Here is an 18,084-nt window from a genome sequence, read left to right as displayed (position 1 = left end):
CACCTAGCACATTAGGGCCCCATTCTCCATTCAGGCTTTGAGTGTTACTGTAACACAAATAATAAAAAGGACTAAGATTTTTGCCTACTATTGCAGCATTGGCAGGTGTGGGAAAAAAACTTCACCTACTTCCTACCACATTTTTAATCAATGGATGAATTACCCTGGGGCTGGGTTTGTTTTTATCTGTGTCTTCAATGAGTAACTTGATCATTTTGTTTGAATATGACAAGAGCTGTTCTTTAAAGTTAGGGATAATTACTATTACCAAAGCACAGCCTTAAGTGGGATGACAGTAACTGTATGCACAGTCACCTACTCAGAGGAGTAGATAATTAGGAATATTCCTTAGCCATAGCCAGATCTACATCATGCACAACAAAGAAAATGGCTTTGTTTTGGGTTTGGTGGGGTGGGATGTGACTGGTAAGATGTGCAGCACTTAGCTGTGGGCAGCCATTACTGTAAAAATGGTGCTGAGTTCCTTTGCTAACAGAATTGTTCATAGAAGAAAAAAGAATTAGAATGACAGGCTATCACAGGCTTCTTTCTAATAGTAACCCCAGAACTAACTGGGCTTCAAGGGATTATCAGGTTCAAACTCACTGTGATTACCTGAGTAACAACACTGGAGATTACACACTGACCCTGCTGAATTGCATCAGATTGGAATGTTGATATACACTATTCACTATGTGCTGACCTTTCTTCTGAGTTATTGTGGTACACAGCTATGGCAATATGGAGCAGTTTGCTAATTTAATTCCCAGTATTCATTCTAGGTGCTCTGGATCTGATTGTAGAAGCTGGTGTTCATCAGGAGCAAGTGCACTGAAGTCAATGCAGTAAAACCATGTAAAACTGGAGTTAGTGATGAGGTCTTTTACATGTAGGATATGTGCTGTGATGTCAGCATAACTAAAAACCTAATACAGTCAAGAATGCTTTGAAAAACACTAGCAGCCATTGTACATGTTTTAACTAATAATACTTAGAGACATACTATGATGTATTAAAGCTGGAGTAAGTAGCAGCAGCTACGCTGTTAAGATTTTCTAAGGATATATCTACACTACGAAATTAGATTGATTTTATAGACGTCGATCTTTAGAAATCGATTTTATACAGTTGATTGTGTATGTCCCCACTAAGCGCATTAAGTCAGCGGAGTGCATCCTCAATACCGTGGCTAGCATCAACTCATGGAGTGGTGCACTGTGGGTAGCTGACCATTGGAATTCTGGGTTAAGCTCCCAATGCCTGATGGGGCAAAAACATTGTCACGGGTCATTTTGGGTACATGTCATCAGTCTCCCCTCCCTCCCTCAGTGAAAGCAATGGCAGACATCGTTTCAAGCCTTTTTTCCTGGGTTACCCATGCAGATGCCATAGCATGGCAAGTATGGAGCCTGCTCAGCTCGCCACTGCTGTTGTGAGCATTGTAAACACCTCGCGCATTATCCTAAGAGACGCCAGCACGAGGATGTTGTGAGGAGAACATGGACACAGATGTTCCAGAAAGCACGGGCTGTGGCAGTTGGGACATCATGGTGGCAGTGGGACTGGTTGATACAGTGGAACGCTGATTCTGGGCCCGTCACACAAGCACAGGCTGGTGGGACCGCATAATGTTGCGGGTATGGGATGATTCACAGTGGCTGTGAAACTTTCGCATGCGTAAGGCCGCTTTCCTTGAACTTTGAGAGTTCTTTCCCCCACTCTGAAGCACAGGAATACCAAGATGAGAGCTGCCCTGACAGTTGAGAAGCGAGTGACGATGGCCCTGTGGAAGCTTGCAATGCCTGACAGCTACCGGTCAGTCGGGAATCAATTTAGAGTGGGCAAATCTACTGTGGGGACTGCTGTGATCCAAGTAGTCAATGCAGTCACTGATGTTCTGTTATCAAGGGTAGTGACTCTGGGAAATGTGCAGGTCATACTGGATGGCTTTGCTGCATTGGGGTTCCCTAACTGTGGTGGGACAATAGACGGAACGCATATCCCTATCTTGGCACCGGACCTCCTTGCCAGCCAGTACGTAAACCACAAGGGGTACTTCTCAATGGTGCTGCAAGCACTGGTGGATCACAAGGGACGTTTCACCAACATCAACGTGGGATGGCACTCACATCTTTAGGAACTCAAGGCTGTTCGAGCAGCTGCAAGAACGGACTTACTTCCCAGACCAGAAAGTTACCGTTGGGGATGTTGAAATGCCAATAGTTATCCTTGGGGACCCAGCCTACGCCTTGCTCCCATGACTTATGAAGCTATACACAGACAGCCTGGATAGTAGTAAGGGGCAGTTCAACTATAGGCTGAGCAAGTGCAGAATGGTGGTAGAATGTGCATTTGGACGTTTAAAGGCTCGCTGGCACTGTTTGCTGACTAGGTTAGAGCTCAGCGCAACCAACATTCCCATAGTTATTGCTGCTTGCTGTGTGTGCCATAATATCTGTGAGAGTAAGGGAGAGATGTTTACGGCGGGGTGGGAGGTTGGGGCAAATCTCCTGGTGGCCGATTTTGAGCAGCCAGGCACCAGTGAGATTAGAAGAGCACAGCTAGGCATGCTGCGCATCAGAGAGGCTTTGAAAACCAGTTTCATAACTGGCCAGGCTACGGTGTGACAGTTGTGTGTGTTTCTCCTTGCTGAAAATCCACCCCCTTTGTTGATTTTAATTCCCTGTAAGCCAACCATCCTTCCCCCTTTGATCACTGTTGATGATGCAGTTAGTTTGTCACACCCTTAACATAATTCAAACAGATTTTGGCCTGATGTTTTCTGTGATTATTATTTTATAGGTGACTCTCTCTGGTAGGATACCCATCTATCTATAAGCAAAGTCATGCATACTCTGTGGCAAGCTGAACCTAAATTCTGCAGCAAAATTCCTAAACCTTGTGGCAACTTCATTTAAATGTACCACAGAGACTTTTAATAAATTAAATATGAAATTGAATATTACACTCAGTACAGTAGCCCCTGTGCTATATATTTTGATAGTAAATTCTGTGTATTTAACTCAGTCCCACATTTTCAGTTTTTTATGCCGAAGATTTTTACACTGACCCTGCAGAACTGCATTGCAAAAGTTTTCATTGGGAAGCTTGAGTTTTGGCAGCTGGATAAGGGGCAGTTGAGACATCTGGTAGCTGAAGAAATGTAGAAATATGAGGCAGTCTGGCACTGTGGTCAAGCATATTAGCTGGATGTTTCTGCTAAAGGTTCAGCAATGAAAGCATTAGTGCAGTCATTTTAAATTGTCATCCTTCGGTTTCAGAGTTAGCACCGTATTGAGATGAATGGGGCATTTAGCTCCTTTCAAAACTCTTTTTTTGGGCTGCCTGTAGACTCAGCAGATGACAATGCACTGTTCAGGTTTTCAAGCTTTGTGTTGCAACGAAAATGGCTAGAAACATAATTTTATTTTTAAATAAAAGTTGGGACTCTAGAGCACAAATCTGCAGCAAGGGGGAAAATACACAGCAAATTCTTCAGCCATGGAACATAGGGGAGCCTGCCTACAGGTTACCCATGTATATAGAGGTTACACATAGCTGATTCCTTCATCTAAAGATTCACAGGAAACTTCAGAATGGTGGAAACATTTCATATTCACCAATTCCTATTCCCTGCCAGGGCAGGATTACTCCATACTGTTTTTCTGTTTAGTTTTTTCTCCATTCCAGTTTTAAATGTACCAAATACTGGAGCGGCTGCTACTTCCTCATGTTGATTATTCCACAGTCTAATCTGTTGCTTTTCCTGAGATTCAACCTATTATTTCAGCCCAGATGGATGATCTTTATTTTTCATTTGGGTAAGCAGAACTCTGGATTCTTCAGCTGTTCCATTTCAGGCTGTGATCTTGTCGGGTCTCCACGAGCTAAGCACCACCAGGCTTTGCCTCTGCACAGATGGGAGGCTCTGTCAGTGTAAACCCAGAATGTAAAACCTCAAAGTGTAAAGAGCACATCAGGGAGGGGTCTGATTTCAGCATGGGGCGCTCTTCCCTGGGATCTGGTTCTGAACATATGCCCCAGTATGGTGTCTGGGTTACAGAACTGTTGATGGTCTGACTCTTGGAAAGCCAAGGCCTTGGCCTCTTGTTGTCATTAAAAGTCCTGTGGTATTTTCGAATAGGAGTGTTAGCTCCTGTGTGCTAGCTAAATCCTAATTAGGTAAATACTCTCTCCCTGTCTAATTCCTCCTTTGAATGAATATGGCATTCTTCATTTCCTGAACTGTTGTTCTTTGCAGAGTTTAAAAGCTGCCAGGTTCCAACCCAGAGAAGGCTGCATTTTGGTGTTAAGAGGTGTGCTCCAGGTATATTATGACCTCTTCCAAGGGTTGTGATGGTGTATGCTCATTATTCAAACTAAGCTCTTTGACATTCAGTATGTGTCTCCACAGGCCTCACACATCTACAACTAACCCAAGAGCATTGGATCTGATGCAGTACCTGCCCCCAGAAACTGTGTTTAATACTAAAGACTGGCACTACATAAAAGCTGACCTGTGATTTCTTGTTGCAGGCTGGCAGTCCAACCTCCATTTCGGCTCCTCATAGCTTCTCTCGGACTTCTGTTACACCATCCAATCAGGACATCTGCAGGTAACATACGTTGTTTGTAGAGCTGCCATAGGGTCTGTACAAAGACCAGTTTATGAAAAAATCATGTACACCAGGAAGTAAGCGATCTAGGGCTCCAATTCTAAATGTCCCATTCATTTCTCTCAAATACTGTCTAGTGCTGCTCCATGGGATCCACTTACTGTTTGCTTGCTGTGTTTACCATCCCCACACTAGCCATAATTCTTGTTTCTTCACTTTGATTATACGTGTTCTCTTGTATAATTGTTCTTACTTTCTGTGCTTTTATTCCACTGTTCTGCATGCAGTTCCAGTGCAGTGTTTTCTGAATGTTGTCATCACAGTCCAGTGCAGTCTGCTGTTGTCTTGAAAAATCCTCACTGCCAGAATTCTCTGACACAAGGGGTCACAGTGACAATACTCTGTCAGGACACATTACAGGCATCAAAGAGAAACTCCCATGGGCAGGATTGGGTCCATGTGCTCGAGTCTGCTAAAAATGCAAAAGCCACCCGAGCTCTTAAATTCTCCAAGTCCCTCAACGACATGGACCAGAAGTCACAGAGCACCATGGAGGGCTCTAAGTATGGGGAGCGAACGTGCTCTGAAAGCAAACTGACCCCGCCACAGGAGCAGTGTTTAAGGATTAACAGATTTAATCAGAAAGAGAAGAAATCGCTCAATCTCAGGCCTTCTTTTAGCAATTCTAAGCACTCCTACATGCCATCTCTTTCCACCACTTACGTGAGCGCTTCGGGAGTAGCCAAGAACCACTGTGCGGTGCATATACCTCTCCTGGAGGACAAGGTGGACAATGAGACATCATCAAGAAGCAAAAAGCTGCTGCACTACCTCTTCTCCTTCTCCCACAGCTCAAGTGCCAGCAGCCTGCATAAGTTCCATGAACTAGAGAGCTATCCGAGCCACTTCCAAACTGCAAAGTCCTCCAGCATGCTGGTAGAAAGCCCTGGCTTCTGCTCTGATGACATGGGGGACGACGACGTATTTGAGGACAGTGCCTCCGTGAGGTTGAAAGGAAAAGAGCTGCGGGCACCACTCTGTTCAGTTGAGAAAGACAGTGACCTAGACTGCCCTTCTCCCCTGTCAGAAAAATTCCCCCCTCTTTCCCCTCTGTCCACGTCGGGGGATGCCTGCAGGTTGGTTTACAGAGAACACCCTCCTCCGCCCCCTCCCATACTCGGCGGTGATCTGCTCTGCTTTCTCTGCCTTTGTGTTCTCTCACCTTGCTTTAATATGTGCAGTTTGAGGCCTGCTGCTTTTCCAATGCTTTATTAGTCCGCTGAGTGGAAGCTTCCCTTTGAGTCAATCGATTCTTTGCAACCCAAAGTAATTTGTTTCACAGCTCCGCGTTCCGAGGTGGTTTTATTGGTGCCAAACCCAGGAATATCTGAGAGAATCAGCTACACATATTAAAGGCCAAGCTGAACTTTCTTAGCTTAAAGAGCAATGTGCTTTGCTGACGGTCATTGGAAAATGGGCCATTTAAGCGTCGCTTCCCAGATTTGATCAACTTATGTATGATTCTTTTGTAAAGCTTTTCTGTTCATTTCCATGTATCTGTTCATAAAGGGCCTCAGGTGAAAAGTGTAATTCAAGGGCTCGGTGTTAGTGATGAGCCAGAACGTGGCCCTGATGCATGTCCATCGAGTGGGGTAAAACAAGTGAGGTGTGGTCTGGATGGACAGTACAGCTGCAGAATCTTAACCAGATCCAGAAGATATAAAGCCCCATCAGAGGCAGCTACCTAGCTCTGCCCCCTCATCAGGGTGCGGAGTCTGTCACTCTGCCTCAGCCTGCTTTTGGGTAGGCACTCAGTATAGTGAGAATTGGCACAGCCCCCCTTCTCATACCAACCGTCCGCTCCAACTCCTCTCTCCTCCCCTACAACAGACCCAAGCCCTGCAAAGGCCCATAATGGACCCCCTGCTTCCTGACTCCTTCCCTGTTACCACCTGCCTCCCCAGTGCTACTCACCCCGCTCCCTTGTTCAGCACAATCCACCTCCTTGCTGATTCTCTTCCCTGGGCCCCAGTGATACTTGCCAGCTCACTCACCTTCACCACCTGGCTCCTCATCCAGCAGTCAGGGTGCGAACTAGCAGCTGGATCACAGGAACTCAGCAAGGGATTTCAACAGTGGGTAGGCGGGATGATCCAGAAGATACTGGACCCATCCTCATTGGCCCTCTGCATTCGTGCCCCCAGTGTTATTCTTCACAAAGTTTTTAAAACAACTTCATAGGAAACTAATTATCAGTCTGCTGGCTTGGCAATATGCAGAACCAAGTGTCTCTGTTAACTGGAGCTTGAAGTGGAATTGGAACTGCAGTACTTTGGGGTGGCAACGAATTGGGAGAGGTGCCTGCTAGGTTAATCAGTAGGGAATATGGGGAACCTTACTGTAACTGTCATTGGCAGCCATTACAAAGTGAATGAGTAGAGATGGGGCAGAAGATCTAAACATTCCCAACTTTGGCAAGAGGCAGACTGGAGCTTTGCAGCCTGAGTCCGAGGGGAGGGGTAGCTCAGTGGTTTGAGCATTGGCCTACTAAACCCAGGGTTGTGAGTTCAATCTTTGAGGGGGCCATTTAGGGATCAGGGGCAAAAATTGGGGATTGGTCCTGCTTTGGGCAGGGAGTTGGATTAGATGACCTCCTGAGGTCTCTTCCAACCCTGATATTCTATGATTCTATCTCTTGGTAACTTTTACTAGGAATAATCCTTCCCAGAAGGCAGCCCTTCATGTTCTTTCGGAGTTTGTGTGTGTGGTGGTGGTTTTGTTTTTGTTTTTAATTGCAAATCACAGTTAGGTTTACACCTCTGTGAGCATGTTCTACCATGGGAAGTGTCCATACTGCTTAAATGCCACTCTCAGTAAAGTACTATTGTTCTGGTAGACAAGATGATGTGCTGTAATTTCTTACGTGTTCTTTCTCTTTTCATGACCAAATCTCTTTCAGATCTTGTGTGTCTGCCTGGTGAGCTAGAGAGAAGTTGTGTAGTTAGCAGTGTTTGTGCTCAGTTATTGTGTGTCATATTTTATTTCATTTGTTGGTTTTGCTTATTGATAAATTTCTTTGTTTGAACTGTATGTCGTTTGGGATCTGCACCGGTTAACCGTGTGTGATCACAAATCTTAAAAGCCTCCTCTACTTCATTTTGGTTTTCCCCGTCTCTGCTGTTGCCTCCTAATGAGCTGCTTTGCTCCTAATTCAGGATATGTCACTGTGAAGGAGATGACGAGAGCCCCTTGATTACCCCCTGTCACTGCACAGGAAGTCTTCATTTTGTGCACCAAGCTTGCCTGCAGCAGTGGATCAAGAGCTCAGACACCCGATGTTGTGAACTCTGCAAGTATGAGTTCATCATGGAGACCAAATTAAAGCCCCTACGAAAGGTAGGTCCAAGGGCTGGTTCCAAAGAAATAGTTTGCCTTATAAAAGTGTGGCACTGCTCGGAAAAGTGACTCTTTTTTTTTTTAAACATGGCACAACGGGACGCCATGCTTATCATCCCTTTGTGATTCCGTATCCAGTCTGTTCAATTTTATAAATCTGTATTTTCTACATGAAAATGCAACCTGGGATCTGAGAGTGAAGCTGTATTTTTTCTGGTTTCATGCATCACCAATAATAAAGAATCTGCTGTCAGAACTTAATTGACAGTCCTGTTGATGCTGCCCAAGCCAGAAAAGAATCCATTTTCCTCTCCAGTGGCTGGGTTGGCTCCGCAGGGCTAACAGAAGTAAAAAGGAGGAAACATTTATTGTAGTCAGCAGCTGTAACTCTGAAAGTACACCAGGAGCTGATCTGTATTGTTAGGACTTACCATTTCTACAGTCACCTTTCAGAGCTGAGGCCCACTCTAAAGCACAGAATTTGCTGTACTGTTACCCATATGGTTTATGAATTTTCTTGAAAATGTGGGAATTTTAGGCTCTGTATTTTTCATATTTATTTGTAAAATGATTCCATTAAAGTCTTCAGTTATGTAAAAAATAATAATGTAGCAAACGATTTTTTTAAAGCCAAAATCTTATTTACGGTGCAATGAAATTCACCCAGAAACACGTTTTTGTTTCTTTTTTTTGCACTGAACATACATAGTAACATTTTACTACTTTGACTTGCCAGAACCAACAGCTGTTATTTAACACCTTCTGCCATCTATACACCCACTGACTTACCTTACAGATCCTGAAGAACACAAGATCTGTCCATTGTTGTATCTGGTATCCATTTTCCTATCCCAAATACCTCTGTCTTTCAAAGGCAGTTGATGCTTACCACCTGGATTTCTGGACAGGAACCACTAATATTCTTAGCACTGGCAAATCGTGCTGTGCCTGCCCATGTTTGAGGTTAATAAAAGAAACCTCCATCTGGGACAAGAAGTAAAAAAAGATTAAAATCAAGCAGAGGATCCTAAATCACTAGCATGGGGAGTCCAAAATGTAACCATCCAAGGGCTATAATGGTAGTTGGCCAGGATCCCAAAGCCACTAGTAATCTGCAGAAAATGGAGCAGATTTCAGCCACCTTCATCTTTAATACAGACATGCAGTCTGCAAAATATATAGGTCAGGACATGATGCTGTTCTGAACAGAGACCTCTTGGATCATGATGGAGACCTGCATTTTGGGACCTGTCGTTTCTGCCTGCTGCGCCTCCTTATTATAGAGGAAGTTAGCTGTGAGCTGCACTGTGGAACTTCCTGGGCACCACTGGGCCTGCAGGTCATGCTTTAGCCATCCCTGATATTGGACCCCAAAGAGAAGACCAAAAAAAAAGGGTGGGGGGGCTTGGATAAAAACACAGTAGTCTAAATTAACGAATTGGCTAGTGCTTTGGGGCATCTCGATTTTTTTTGGGTGTCAAATTTGGAACACCTTGAGTGGATGCTCAGCATTTTCTAAAAATCTGGTCCCTGTGAGGCATACCACATGGGGCACCCAAAAATGGAGGCATCCAAAATCCACTCATCATTTCTGAAAATTTAATCTATTATGAAGAAACCAGATGCCCAAAATAATAGGGACAGAACCATAAACAGGGGGGATGGGGAGGAGGGAACACAAACAGAAAAAATGGAATTAGCCCTTAAAAACAGAAGCTCAGTATTCCTGAGTCAAACTACAGTCAAGTTGACACCTCATCCTCAACTCCTCCTGTATGGTCTCCTGTCAATCAGGAGAAAATAACCTGTAGCTGGACTGTGAATAAGAGAAGACCAAAACATAGGCTTGGTGCTTGCCAGTAGCATAAGAACCAAACTGAACATTCCAGGTTTAATTTCAAGTCCCAGTGGAGTTAAAGCAGTCATGAATTGGGTCTGTAAAGCAGATAGTCTGAGATTTCTGAGAGAGCTAGGAAATAACAACCCAGCTTACGAAGTAGAGCTTGTCAAAAAATGGGAGTTTTTTCCATGGAAAATTTTTATGAAAATGAAATAAAAAATCATTTTCATCTAAGTTTTCCGCAGGAAAAAAATGGTTTTTGGTGGAATTTGGAAACGGAAATATTTTGGTCAAACACAAAAATAGTTTGATTTGGAAATGCTGCCACTCCTCATGGAAGTTGTGGTTGGGAAGCCTCAAACTCCTTTTTCTCTTCTGTAGCCTGTGCTTCCTGGTTGGACTGCATCTCCCATGATGCACCATGGTCTCCTGCTCTTGGAGGGGAGAGGTAGGGCACCATGGGAGTCCCTGACCACAATGGAGCATGGAAGATGAGGTCCCTCAGGGGAGCTCAACCTATAGAGAAAAAGGGGAACATAAGGCAACCAAACTGTAAATTTAACACCATTAATTTGGGCTTGAATAGGGACTAGGAGTGGTTGGCTCACTACAAAAGCAGCTTTGCCTCTCCTGGAATTGACTCCTCCTCATCAGTTATTGGGAGTGGACTACATCCACTCTGATCGAATTGGCCCTGTCAACACTGGTTCTCCACTTGTGAGGTAACTCCCTTCGCTTCATGTGTGAGTATAATCATGCCTGCATCTATTTTCACTCCATGCATCTGAAGAAGTGGTTTTTTTACCCACGAAAGCTTATGCCCAAATAAATCTGTTAGTCTTTAAGGTGCCACCGGACTCCTTGTTGTTTTTACAACTCCTATGAGACTTCATGGCAGCATTTACAAATTAAAATATTTCCAGTTTTGGGTAAAATATTTTAGCTTTCAGATGTTTGGGGTATTTGACAAAACATCAACATTTTCTGCAGAAAGCAGACATTTTTGTGAAAAATTTCATTTGGTCAAAAACCTAATTTTCCTCCTTAAAGCAGTTTCAGTGGAAAACGTTTGAAACAAGAAGAATGTAACGTTCCAACATGGTAAAAATTAGAACCTGACTTTCAGAGATGCTCAGTACATGGACAAGGAGTCCAGTGGCACCTTAAAGACTAACAGATTTATTTGAGCATAAGCTTTCATGGGTAAAAACCTCACTTCTTCAGATGCATGGAGTGAAAGTTTGAGTACATGGAGGCTCCCTCTGCAGTTTGAGATCAGAATGCCTAGCAGACCTGAAGATCAAACCCTGACTCGTCAAAAGGAATCTCCTATTGGAAGTACTCATAGACCAAATTCTCCACTCACTTATATGGAGCAGGCTCCATTCCTGTGTGTCCTGTGGAAGTTGGGTTATTGGTTCCACTTCTTAGATGCATCAGGTTTATGGGTTTTCCTTACTGAATTCATACTGCATTACTCTTCCTTTTCTTAAAAAAAGCTCTGTAGGCCAAATTCATCCATGCATTGTCAAATTCAACACAGTGGGCTTGCATAGCTGTAACGAAGAAGAGACCGTGGCTCACAGTGTACATAGAGAAGGTGTGAAAAGGGTTTGTCCAGTGTGAATATGAGACTGAAATTCCTGACCCATTCTCAAATGCATCAAAAATAAAAGCCTTTTTCGAGTGATTGTCAGTAGTTGGTAAAGGTCTGTAAAATTGTCTAATTTTTCTGCATCCTTCCTACTTAGTAATGGCCAAAACATTGTGGTTTCTAATGGGACTATAACAGAACCATTGATGGCTCGGTATTCGGCATAAATCTGGGCATTTCAGATGGTACTTCATCTCATTGTCTCTTCTAGTTATTCAGAGGGGAAATGTGGTTCCGCATTAATGCACTTGAATATAAAACATCGGTAGCAACTTCCATTGTTTGATCAAATAGTGTAGTACACACACACTGAATACCTAGACCTAAAAGTATCAGTTCCCACTGCTTGAACTAAAGTCTGGCTATACACCTGGGGGCTGTAACAGACTCCCATCCTCTCTGGGTTGGGTACAGAGACGGGCATGTAACACACACTGACCAGTGGCTTGCCCATTCATTTCTATAATAGCATTTTTATATTAGTGGTGCCAAAACTTTCAGAGCAACTTCCATTTTGCCAGGCGTACCTGCTGGTTCTCCCCACCTCTCATTCAGCCATAGAGTGTTGGGCACTCTTAATAGGCAGTGTTGCTTAGGCTGTACAAAACTGGGGTTTGAATCAGCCCGAGCCCGGCTGCACCACTGGAGTGTGTACAAGTAAGTAAGGCATGAGCAGCAGTGCACCGAGGCCTAGCACGGAGATTTATTGTTAAGACGTGCTCCTGCTCCCACTGAAGTCATGGGAGTAAAATTGGGGCCAAAAGTCACAGGGGAGAATCGGGAGTGCCAGTCACTGCTGCTTGAACTTGCACCCTGGTATATGGACTAGTGGGTTGAGGGAACTACCTGACATAATGACTTCTAAAAAGAAATGCTTCTGTGTGCTGTGAGGAAAGCAGCCTCTGCCTGTCAGGTGTGTTCACTAGTGTTCCTTTCATCTGCTGCTCTCGCTTCCACAAACCTCTAACCCCTTGCTCTGCCTTCTGGATTTCTTGCTAGTGGGAGAAGTTGCAGATGACGGCCAGTGAGAGGAGGAAGATCATGTGCTCTGTAACATTCCATATCATTGCCATCACCTGCGTCGTGTGGTCTCTGTATGTCCTTATAGACAGGACTGCTGAAGAGATTAAACAGGGACAGACTACTGGTATGTTACTTTATTTTGTTTCTTATTTAAGTGACTCTGAATGCAAAGAGACAGATCTGTTGAGCAAGATGATGTCTTTTTCAAATGTTCAGATCTCCAGCTTCAGTCATTAAAATAAGGCCTGAAGTTGCACCATTTTAACTAAAGGTGTGATTTAAAACCAAGTTAGTTAAACTAATGCAACTTTGTGTGTGGACATTCTGAAATCAATTTAAACCTGGCTTATCAGTTTAGTTTGCACCAGTAAAATGTATAGCTGTGAGCTAATCCAGTCTAACCAGTTTTAAACCAATATAAGTTTTCACACACAAAGTTGCACTGCTTCGACTAAATCTGTTTTTAAACTGGTACAAATCCTCTGTGTAGACAAGGCTTAAGTGTTTCCTGCTTTTTATTCCTCGTAGCCTTGGAGAGCTAGCACAGCTAAAAAGAGAGGGAGCTGGATTCAGCTTCTCCTTTTTCATCAATAAGAGAATTGTGTATTAAAGTCCAGTCAGTTACATGATGGGTTGACACAGTTGTCACTAAGGACAGAATTTGTCCTGCTGAAATTTCATTCCTGGTGGTGATGCATGAACCACAAAGAACCCAGCCTGATTCTTAGATCCGAGGTTGCGTTTTAAGGGCTAGCAGTTAAAAATAAAACAAAAATATAACCCATGTTTTTACTTGTAAGCAAAGCACATTTGCTGTGGAAATAATTGAGCGTCAATAAACCTGGAAGCCCACAGTCCTTTTTACACAGTCTCTTTTCAGAGTGCAGCCATGCTTCAAAATATACATTTTCATGACTTGCTGTCATTTTTCATTTTCAGTTGTAGTTTGATTGTACTTGATTTTTGTTCGGCAAAGAGTCTGCTTTGAATGAAAGCATCTGGTCTCTTTTCCATCTGACAGCATCATCTATGCGCATAGCCTTTTCATGCAAGGGATCAATATGCTTATGAAAGGCGTATGCTTTCAAACATTTATAGCCTTCAGGTCATTTTAGATAAATATTGTAGATGAGCATAAATAGGAATAGTATGAATATTTAGTACTTGATGCTGTGCTCCGTTTCAGAATTCAAATGAAATGAGCAATCTGATGATTTCTACAGTAAGCTGGCTAGTGCATGTGTGTGGGCGTTCACGCACCACTGCCTCTGTTGGACAGAATCAGAACTGCTCAGCTGCGTGGCGTAGGTCCCACACTGCTAACAGCTAATGGGGTTGCATTTGTAACCAAGTAGCAGGGTCCTGTGCTTTTCAAGCAAGAGCATCTGAGTTCTACCCCTGCCACTGCTGAGCAGTTCCAAATGGTCATGTGTGTGCAGCACAGTGACAGATGTGGCGTCTGAGGAGGTCATGGATTTGTTACAGTATTGCCGATTCTCTATGGAATTTGAAAATGGATGGATGAGCATGATGTCATGGCCTTTCCTGCAATGCCCCGACCAGCCAGTAGTGGAGAGGTTTGATATGTATAGTACCTATGCTGGAGAAGGTATGCAATACTAATGGTCTCTAAATCCAGCAGACAAAGCTATAACAAGATCCACTGCCCGGACATTCATTAGGGACGAATTCAAACTAAAATAATACTGCACGTTTGTAACAGCGAGGGATGTGGTAAATTCTCCACCATTTACATCAAGATTAGATGTGTCTTTCTAAAAGAGATGCTGTAGTTCCACTCCAAGTTATTGGGCTGGATGTAGGGACTACTAGGTGAAGCTGTCTGGCCTGTGCTAGGCCCGAGGTCTGACTAGATGATCCCTTTCAGCCTCAAAGCCTGTGAATCTGTATGTGGTGTGGTCATCGAGTGGGCAGGAAGAGGTATAAAGGAGACTGAACTGTTCGCGAGCTGCTAGTTATACCCTGTAGGGAGCAGTACTCCCAGTGGGTTGTACACAGAGTAAATCAGGGGTGTTGGGTGTGAACAGACCTGTTAACTGGAATTGACAGGCTTTCAAAAACGAGAACATAACTGTTGGCATAACAAGAACTATATGCATTAAACGAATCCTGTGACAGAAAATGGTGTACTCGTAAAGAGAACTGCCTATCACGCTTGCACCCTGTGGACTTTGAGAATTGGACTATCTGCTGCTCAAGTCCGGGACCTGACTTACCTCTTCTGTAAAGTGCCCTGTACATGTATGGCATCTTATCAATAATAATAAAGGAACTCAGGAGTGATCACATCAGTTTGCTCTTTTACAGTACTGCTAAGGATTTTAACCCAAATCCCCTATCAAATTTGAAGGGGGGGGGGGGTTGCATTTGGGATTCTGATTGTGACCTATTCTGTGTCTCTCATTTAAAGGATATTGTGCAGCCTAACAAATATTAATGTGGTCCTTTCCTTTCCTCCAGGGATTCTAGAGTGGCCATTTTGGACTAAGCTGGTAGTTGTGGCTATTGGCTTCACTGGAGGACTCCTGTTCATGTACGTACAGTGCAAAGTATATGTACAGCTGTGGAAGAGACTTAAGGCTTATAACCGAGTAATATATGTACAGAACTGCCCGGAAACTAGCAAAAAGAGTATCTTTGAAAAACCTGCATTAATGGAGCCAAATGTTGAAAATAAAGAAATGCTTGGGATCCACCATTCGGATACAAACTCTTCACATTACATGGAGCCTGAAGACTGTGGTGCAGAAATCCTTCATGTCTGATCTTTGGGGGCTGGGGAAGGGTGGGGGCTCTGTATGTTCCTGAAGATCTAAAGCATCATTGTTTACTGCAAACTGCTCTACCTTTTTAAAATCAGCTAACAGCCTAGCGCTGACGGATTACATTTTTTTAACGTTTTTTTGTCCCCCTGACATATCCGTCAGTATGTTATCATGGTTCCATATCTCTCGAGGTTTCATCTCTCAGACTGGCCTGTACAAAGAGACATGGGAGGCTTCACTGGATGAGGCAAGGCGTCAGAGTATGGCAAGTCCGGTGTGAACCATCATCAGCTTCATGGAGTTTGCTTCTTTTTAAAAGACAGCTCGCTCTAAACTATCCCAGAATGCATGTGGGGTAATTTAAGCCTTGATGAGAAGATGGCTTCAGACACTGAGGAACAGCTGAGAGAGAGGAATGAGAGACCTAGAAACTAATCTACCGCTAACACTGCCACTAACATTTCTCATAGGCAGCGGCGATAAGATTATGCTTTACATATTGCGATAAAGGACCCACAAAGCATATAGCACTTTTTAAAGTCTTTATTTTGTAATATATGTGTCCAATGAGAATTAAACTTGAAAGAATGTCTCATTTCAAAATACCCCTTTTTAATACTCTCTCTTGCTCCGCTTCCATCCTATTAGGTCCTAAACCTCTTGCCTTACAAAAATCTAATGTGGTTTCCAACGCATACCCACAGCATAACACTAAAAACTCTGCTTCTTGGGGGTTTCTCTCAGGAGCAAATTTTTCAAAGAATATTGCACTTGTGACTTGTAAATGGAGAGTAGTGGGTGTAAAATGTTTGTTTTAATATGTAATGGTTTCAGTGTTCTGTTTTGGGGGTGGTGGTTGTTTTTGTTTGTTTTAAATCAATTACATAGTTGATAGACCTGCAGATATCCCTGATGTAACTGTCATTCCAGGCACTGGCAAAGGGGCTTAGACACTGTATTGGTAAAATGTGAGCTCTTTAGAAAAAAAAAATACAGCTGAAAATGGTTTGCCTTCTTTAATGCTGTGTTCTGTGTGAATCACCCAAGAATCTGACAACACGAAGAAGGGGTGTTGAAAACAACTAATAAGGAGTAAATATTGCATAGGGTCTCCTGTCTCTCCACAGCTGAGGTTGAAACCACCTTCCTGTTTTAGCCCAAATTTTGATATATTCCCTGGTCGGAGTGATTTTGATTTGTTTGTGTTAAACTTGTGAATGGCTGACCGTCTGAACAGTTTGATGGGAAGAGGAACATGTATGGAGTCAGGGTGAGGAGTGCTGGGTAGAGTTGTCCAAATGTTTCAAAGTACATGAGCTTTCTTAGGGAATCATTCTTTCAACTAGAGTAAGGTGAAGGTTGTCTCAATCCCAGACCTCATTAAACCAGACCATAGTGTCAGCATCACTGAAATGGAAAAGTCATAATTAAAAGGTATTGCACAAGGTTCCTAGTTTTAAGAGCTGACTTGCTCCATTCGGGTCCAATTCAACTCCCAATAAAGTCAATGGGAATCTTTTTATTGACAGTAATGGGAGTTGCACTGGGCCTCTTAGTTCATTAGGAAGTCTGTTTACCTGTTGGAATATTTGACCAAATCCCAAGGTCTTTATCCAGGGTTTACTCAATCCTTTCTCAGGCAGACTCCCACTGAGCAAGGGTTTGGCCCAGTGAAAATAGTTGGACACTGGAAGGGAAGAACTGCAGATCAGTGAAATTTCCCTAAAAACGTGACAATAATTTCTGTCTTGATCTTTTTGATAAAAATCTGTGGATTTTTTTTTGAGGCAAAGGAGGGAGGATGCTAAGAGGACATCAACCAGTGGTTTCTAAAGCCTTTGTATGTGTGTGTGTGCACGCGCACATTCATTTTTTTTTTCCCCCAAGATTACTGGCCTTGGTCTTTGTTAATAACATGTACCCTGGTTTTGGGATGCTTTAAAACATTGTGGGCCTCTGGACAATCTATCAAGCTGCACTGGTATAGACTTGTTGCTGTGGTGGGAGCCATGACATTCCATGCTCAGCCAGTATAGGGCAGGCGAAAACCCTCCCTTCTACCATCTAGGCAGTCCTCATCTTCCCTTACATGCAGTCTGTTGCCTATGTCTGCTGCATTCTAAAGTGCAATTATCTGGGCCCCTTTCTGAGCGCCCTTCTTCCCAGCATCCTGGCATTGACCATGGTCTGTTCACTAGAACCCAGATCACGTGGTATTTTTTATGTTAGGTGAACAGGTTAAGCAAATCAACTCAGGTGGGTTAAATACCAGGTCTTACATGTCTTCATCAAATTCTTATTCAATTTTCATGCATGCAAGGCTGCAAGGATTAAAAATTAACATACAGAGTCATCCCCAGGGTGGTGCCGTCTGCGGTTTCATCTGACCAGGACCTTTTGAGAAACATTACTAGAGTTAGTTTGGCATTTTGGAAACTTAGCTTAGCATATGCCAGCTGCTGTACAATACACTGCTAAAGACTCCTGTCCCCCACCCTACCGATTTATCTTGTCTTACAAATACATACTCTCTAATTCAAATAGGCTGTAAAAGAATTGCATATGAGACTGTTAGCCATCCAGTTGGCATCGACAGCCTTTCCCCAATTCCTCTTTAATAAGAAGAATTAGGGCCTGATATTTCAACCCTTACTGGTATAAATAATCATCCTGTGTAGTCCCATTCAAATCAATAGGACTGCTGAAGAGAGTAAGGGCTGCAGAATCGGACCTTTACTTTGTATCTTACTGTTTTTCACCCATCCTGAT

The 18,084-nt window shown here is 43.3% G+C and overlaps 1 protein-coding gene across 6 annotated transcripts in view; it reads left to right on the top strand.

The window, feature by feature from the left end:
- The window catches only part of MARCHF8 (membrane associated ring-CH-type finger 8), a 172,119-nt gene extending 154,035 nt beyond the window's left edge, over positions 1-18,084 (top strand). For 4 of the 6 annotated variants that reach the window (XM_073353001.1, XM_073352999.1, XM_073353000.1 and 1 more), the window contains 5 exons: positions 4,537-4,616; positions 4,904-5,752; positions 7,832-8,012; positions 12,506-12,653; positions 15,011-18,084. In XM_073353001.1, coding sequence (XP_073209102.1) covers positions 4,537-4,616; positions 4,904-5,752; positions 7,832-8,012; positions 12,506-12,653; positions 15,011-15,315 — 1,563 coding nt within the window. In that variant the 3' untranslated portion in view covers positions 15,316-18,084. The remainder of the gene's footprint in view (positions 1-4,536; positions 4,617-4,903; positions 5,753-7,831; positions 8,013-12,505; positions 12,654-15,010) is intronic. The other 2 variants (XM_073353004.1, XM_073353003.1) reach the window with 1 other exon arrangement.

This window comes from Lepidochelys kempii, chromosome 7 (assembly GCF_965140265.1).
Source record: "Lepidochelys kempii isolate rLepKem1 chromosome 7, rLepKem1.hap2, whole genome shotgun sequence".
NCBI classification, from domain to species: Eukaryota; Metazoa; Chordata; order Testudines; family Cheloniidae; genus Lepidochelys; species Lepidochelys kempii.
The sequence above is the reverse complement of the archived record's forward strand: the minus strand, read 5'-3'. Positions and strand labels throughout refer to the sequence as shown.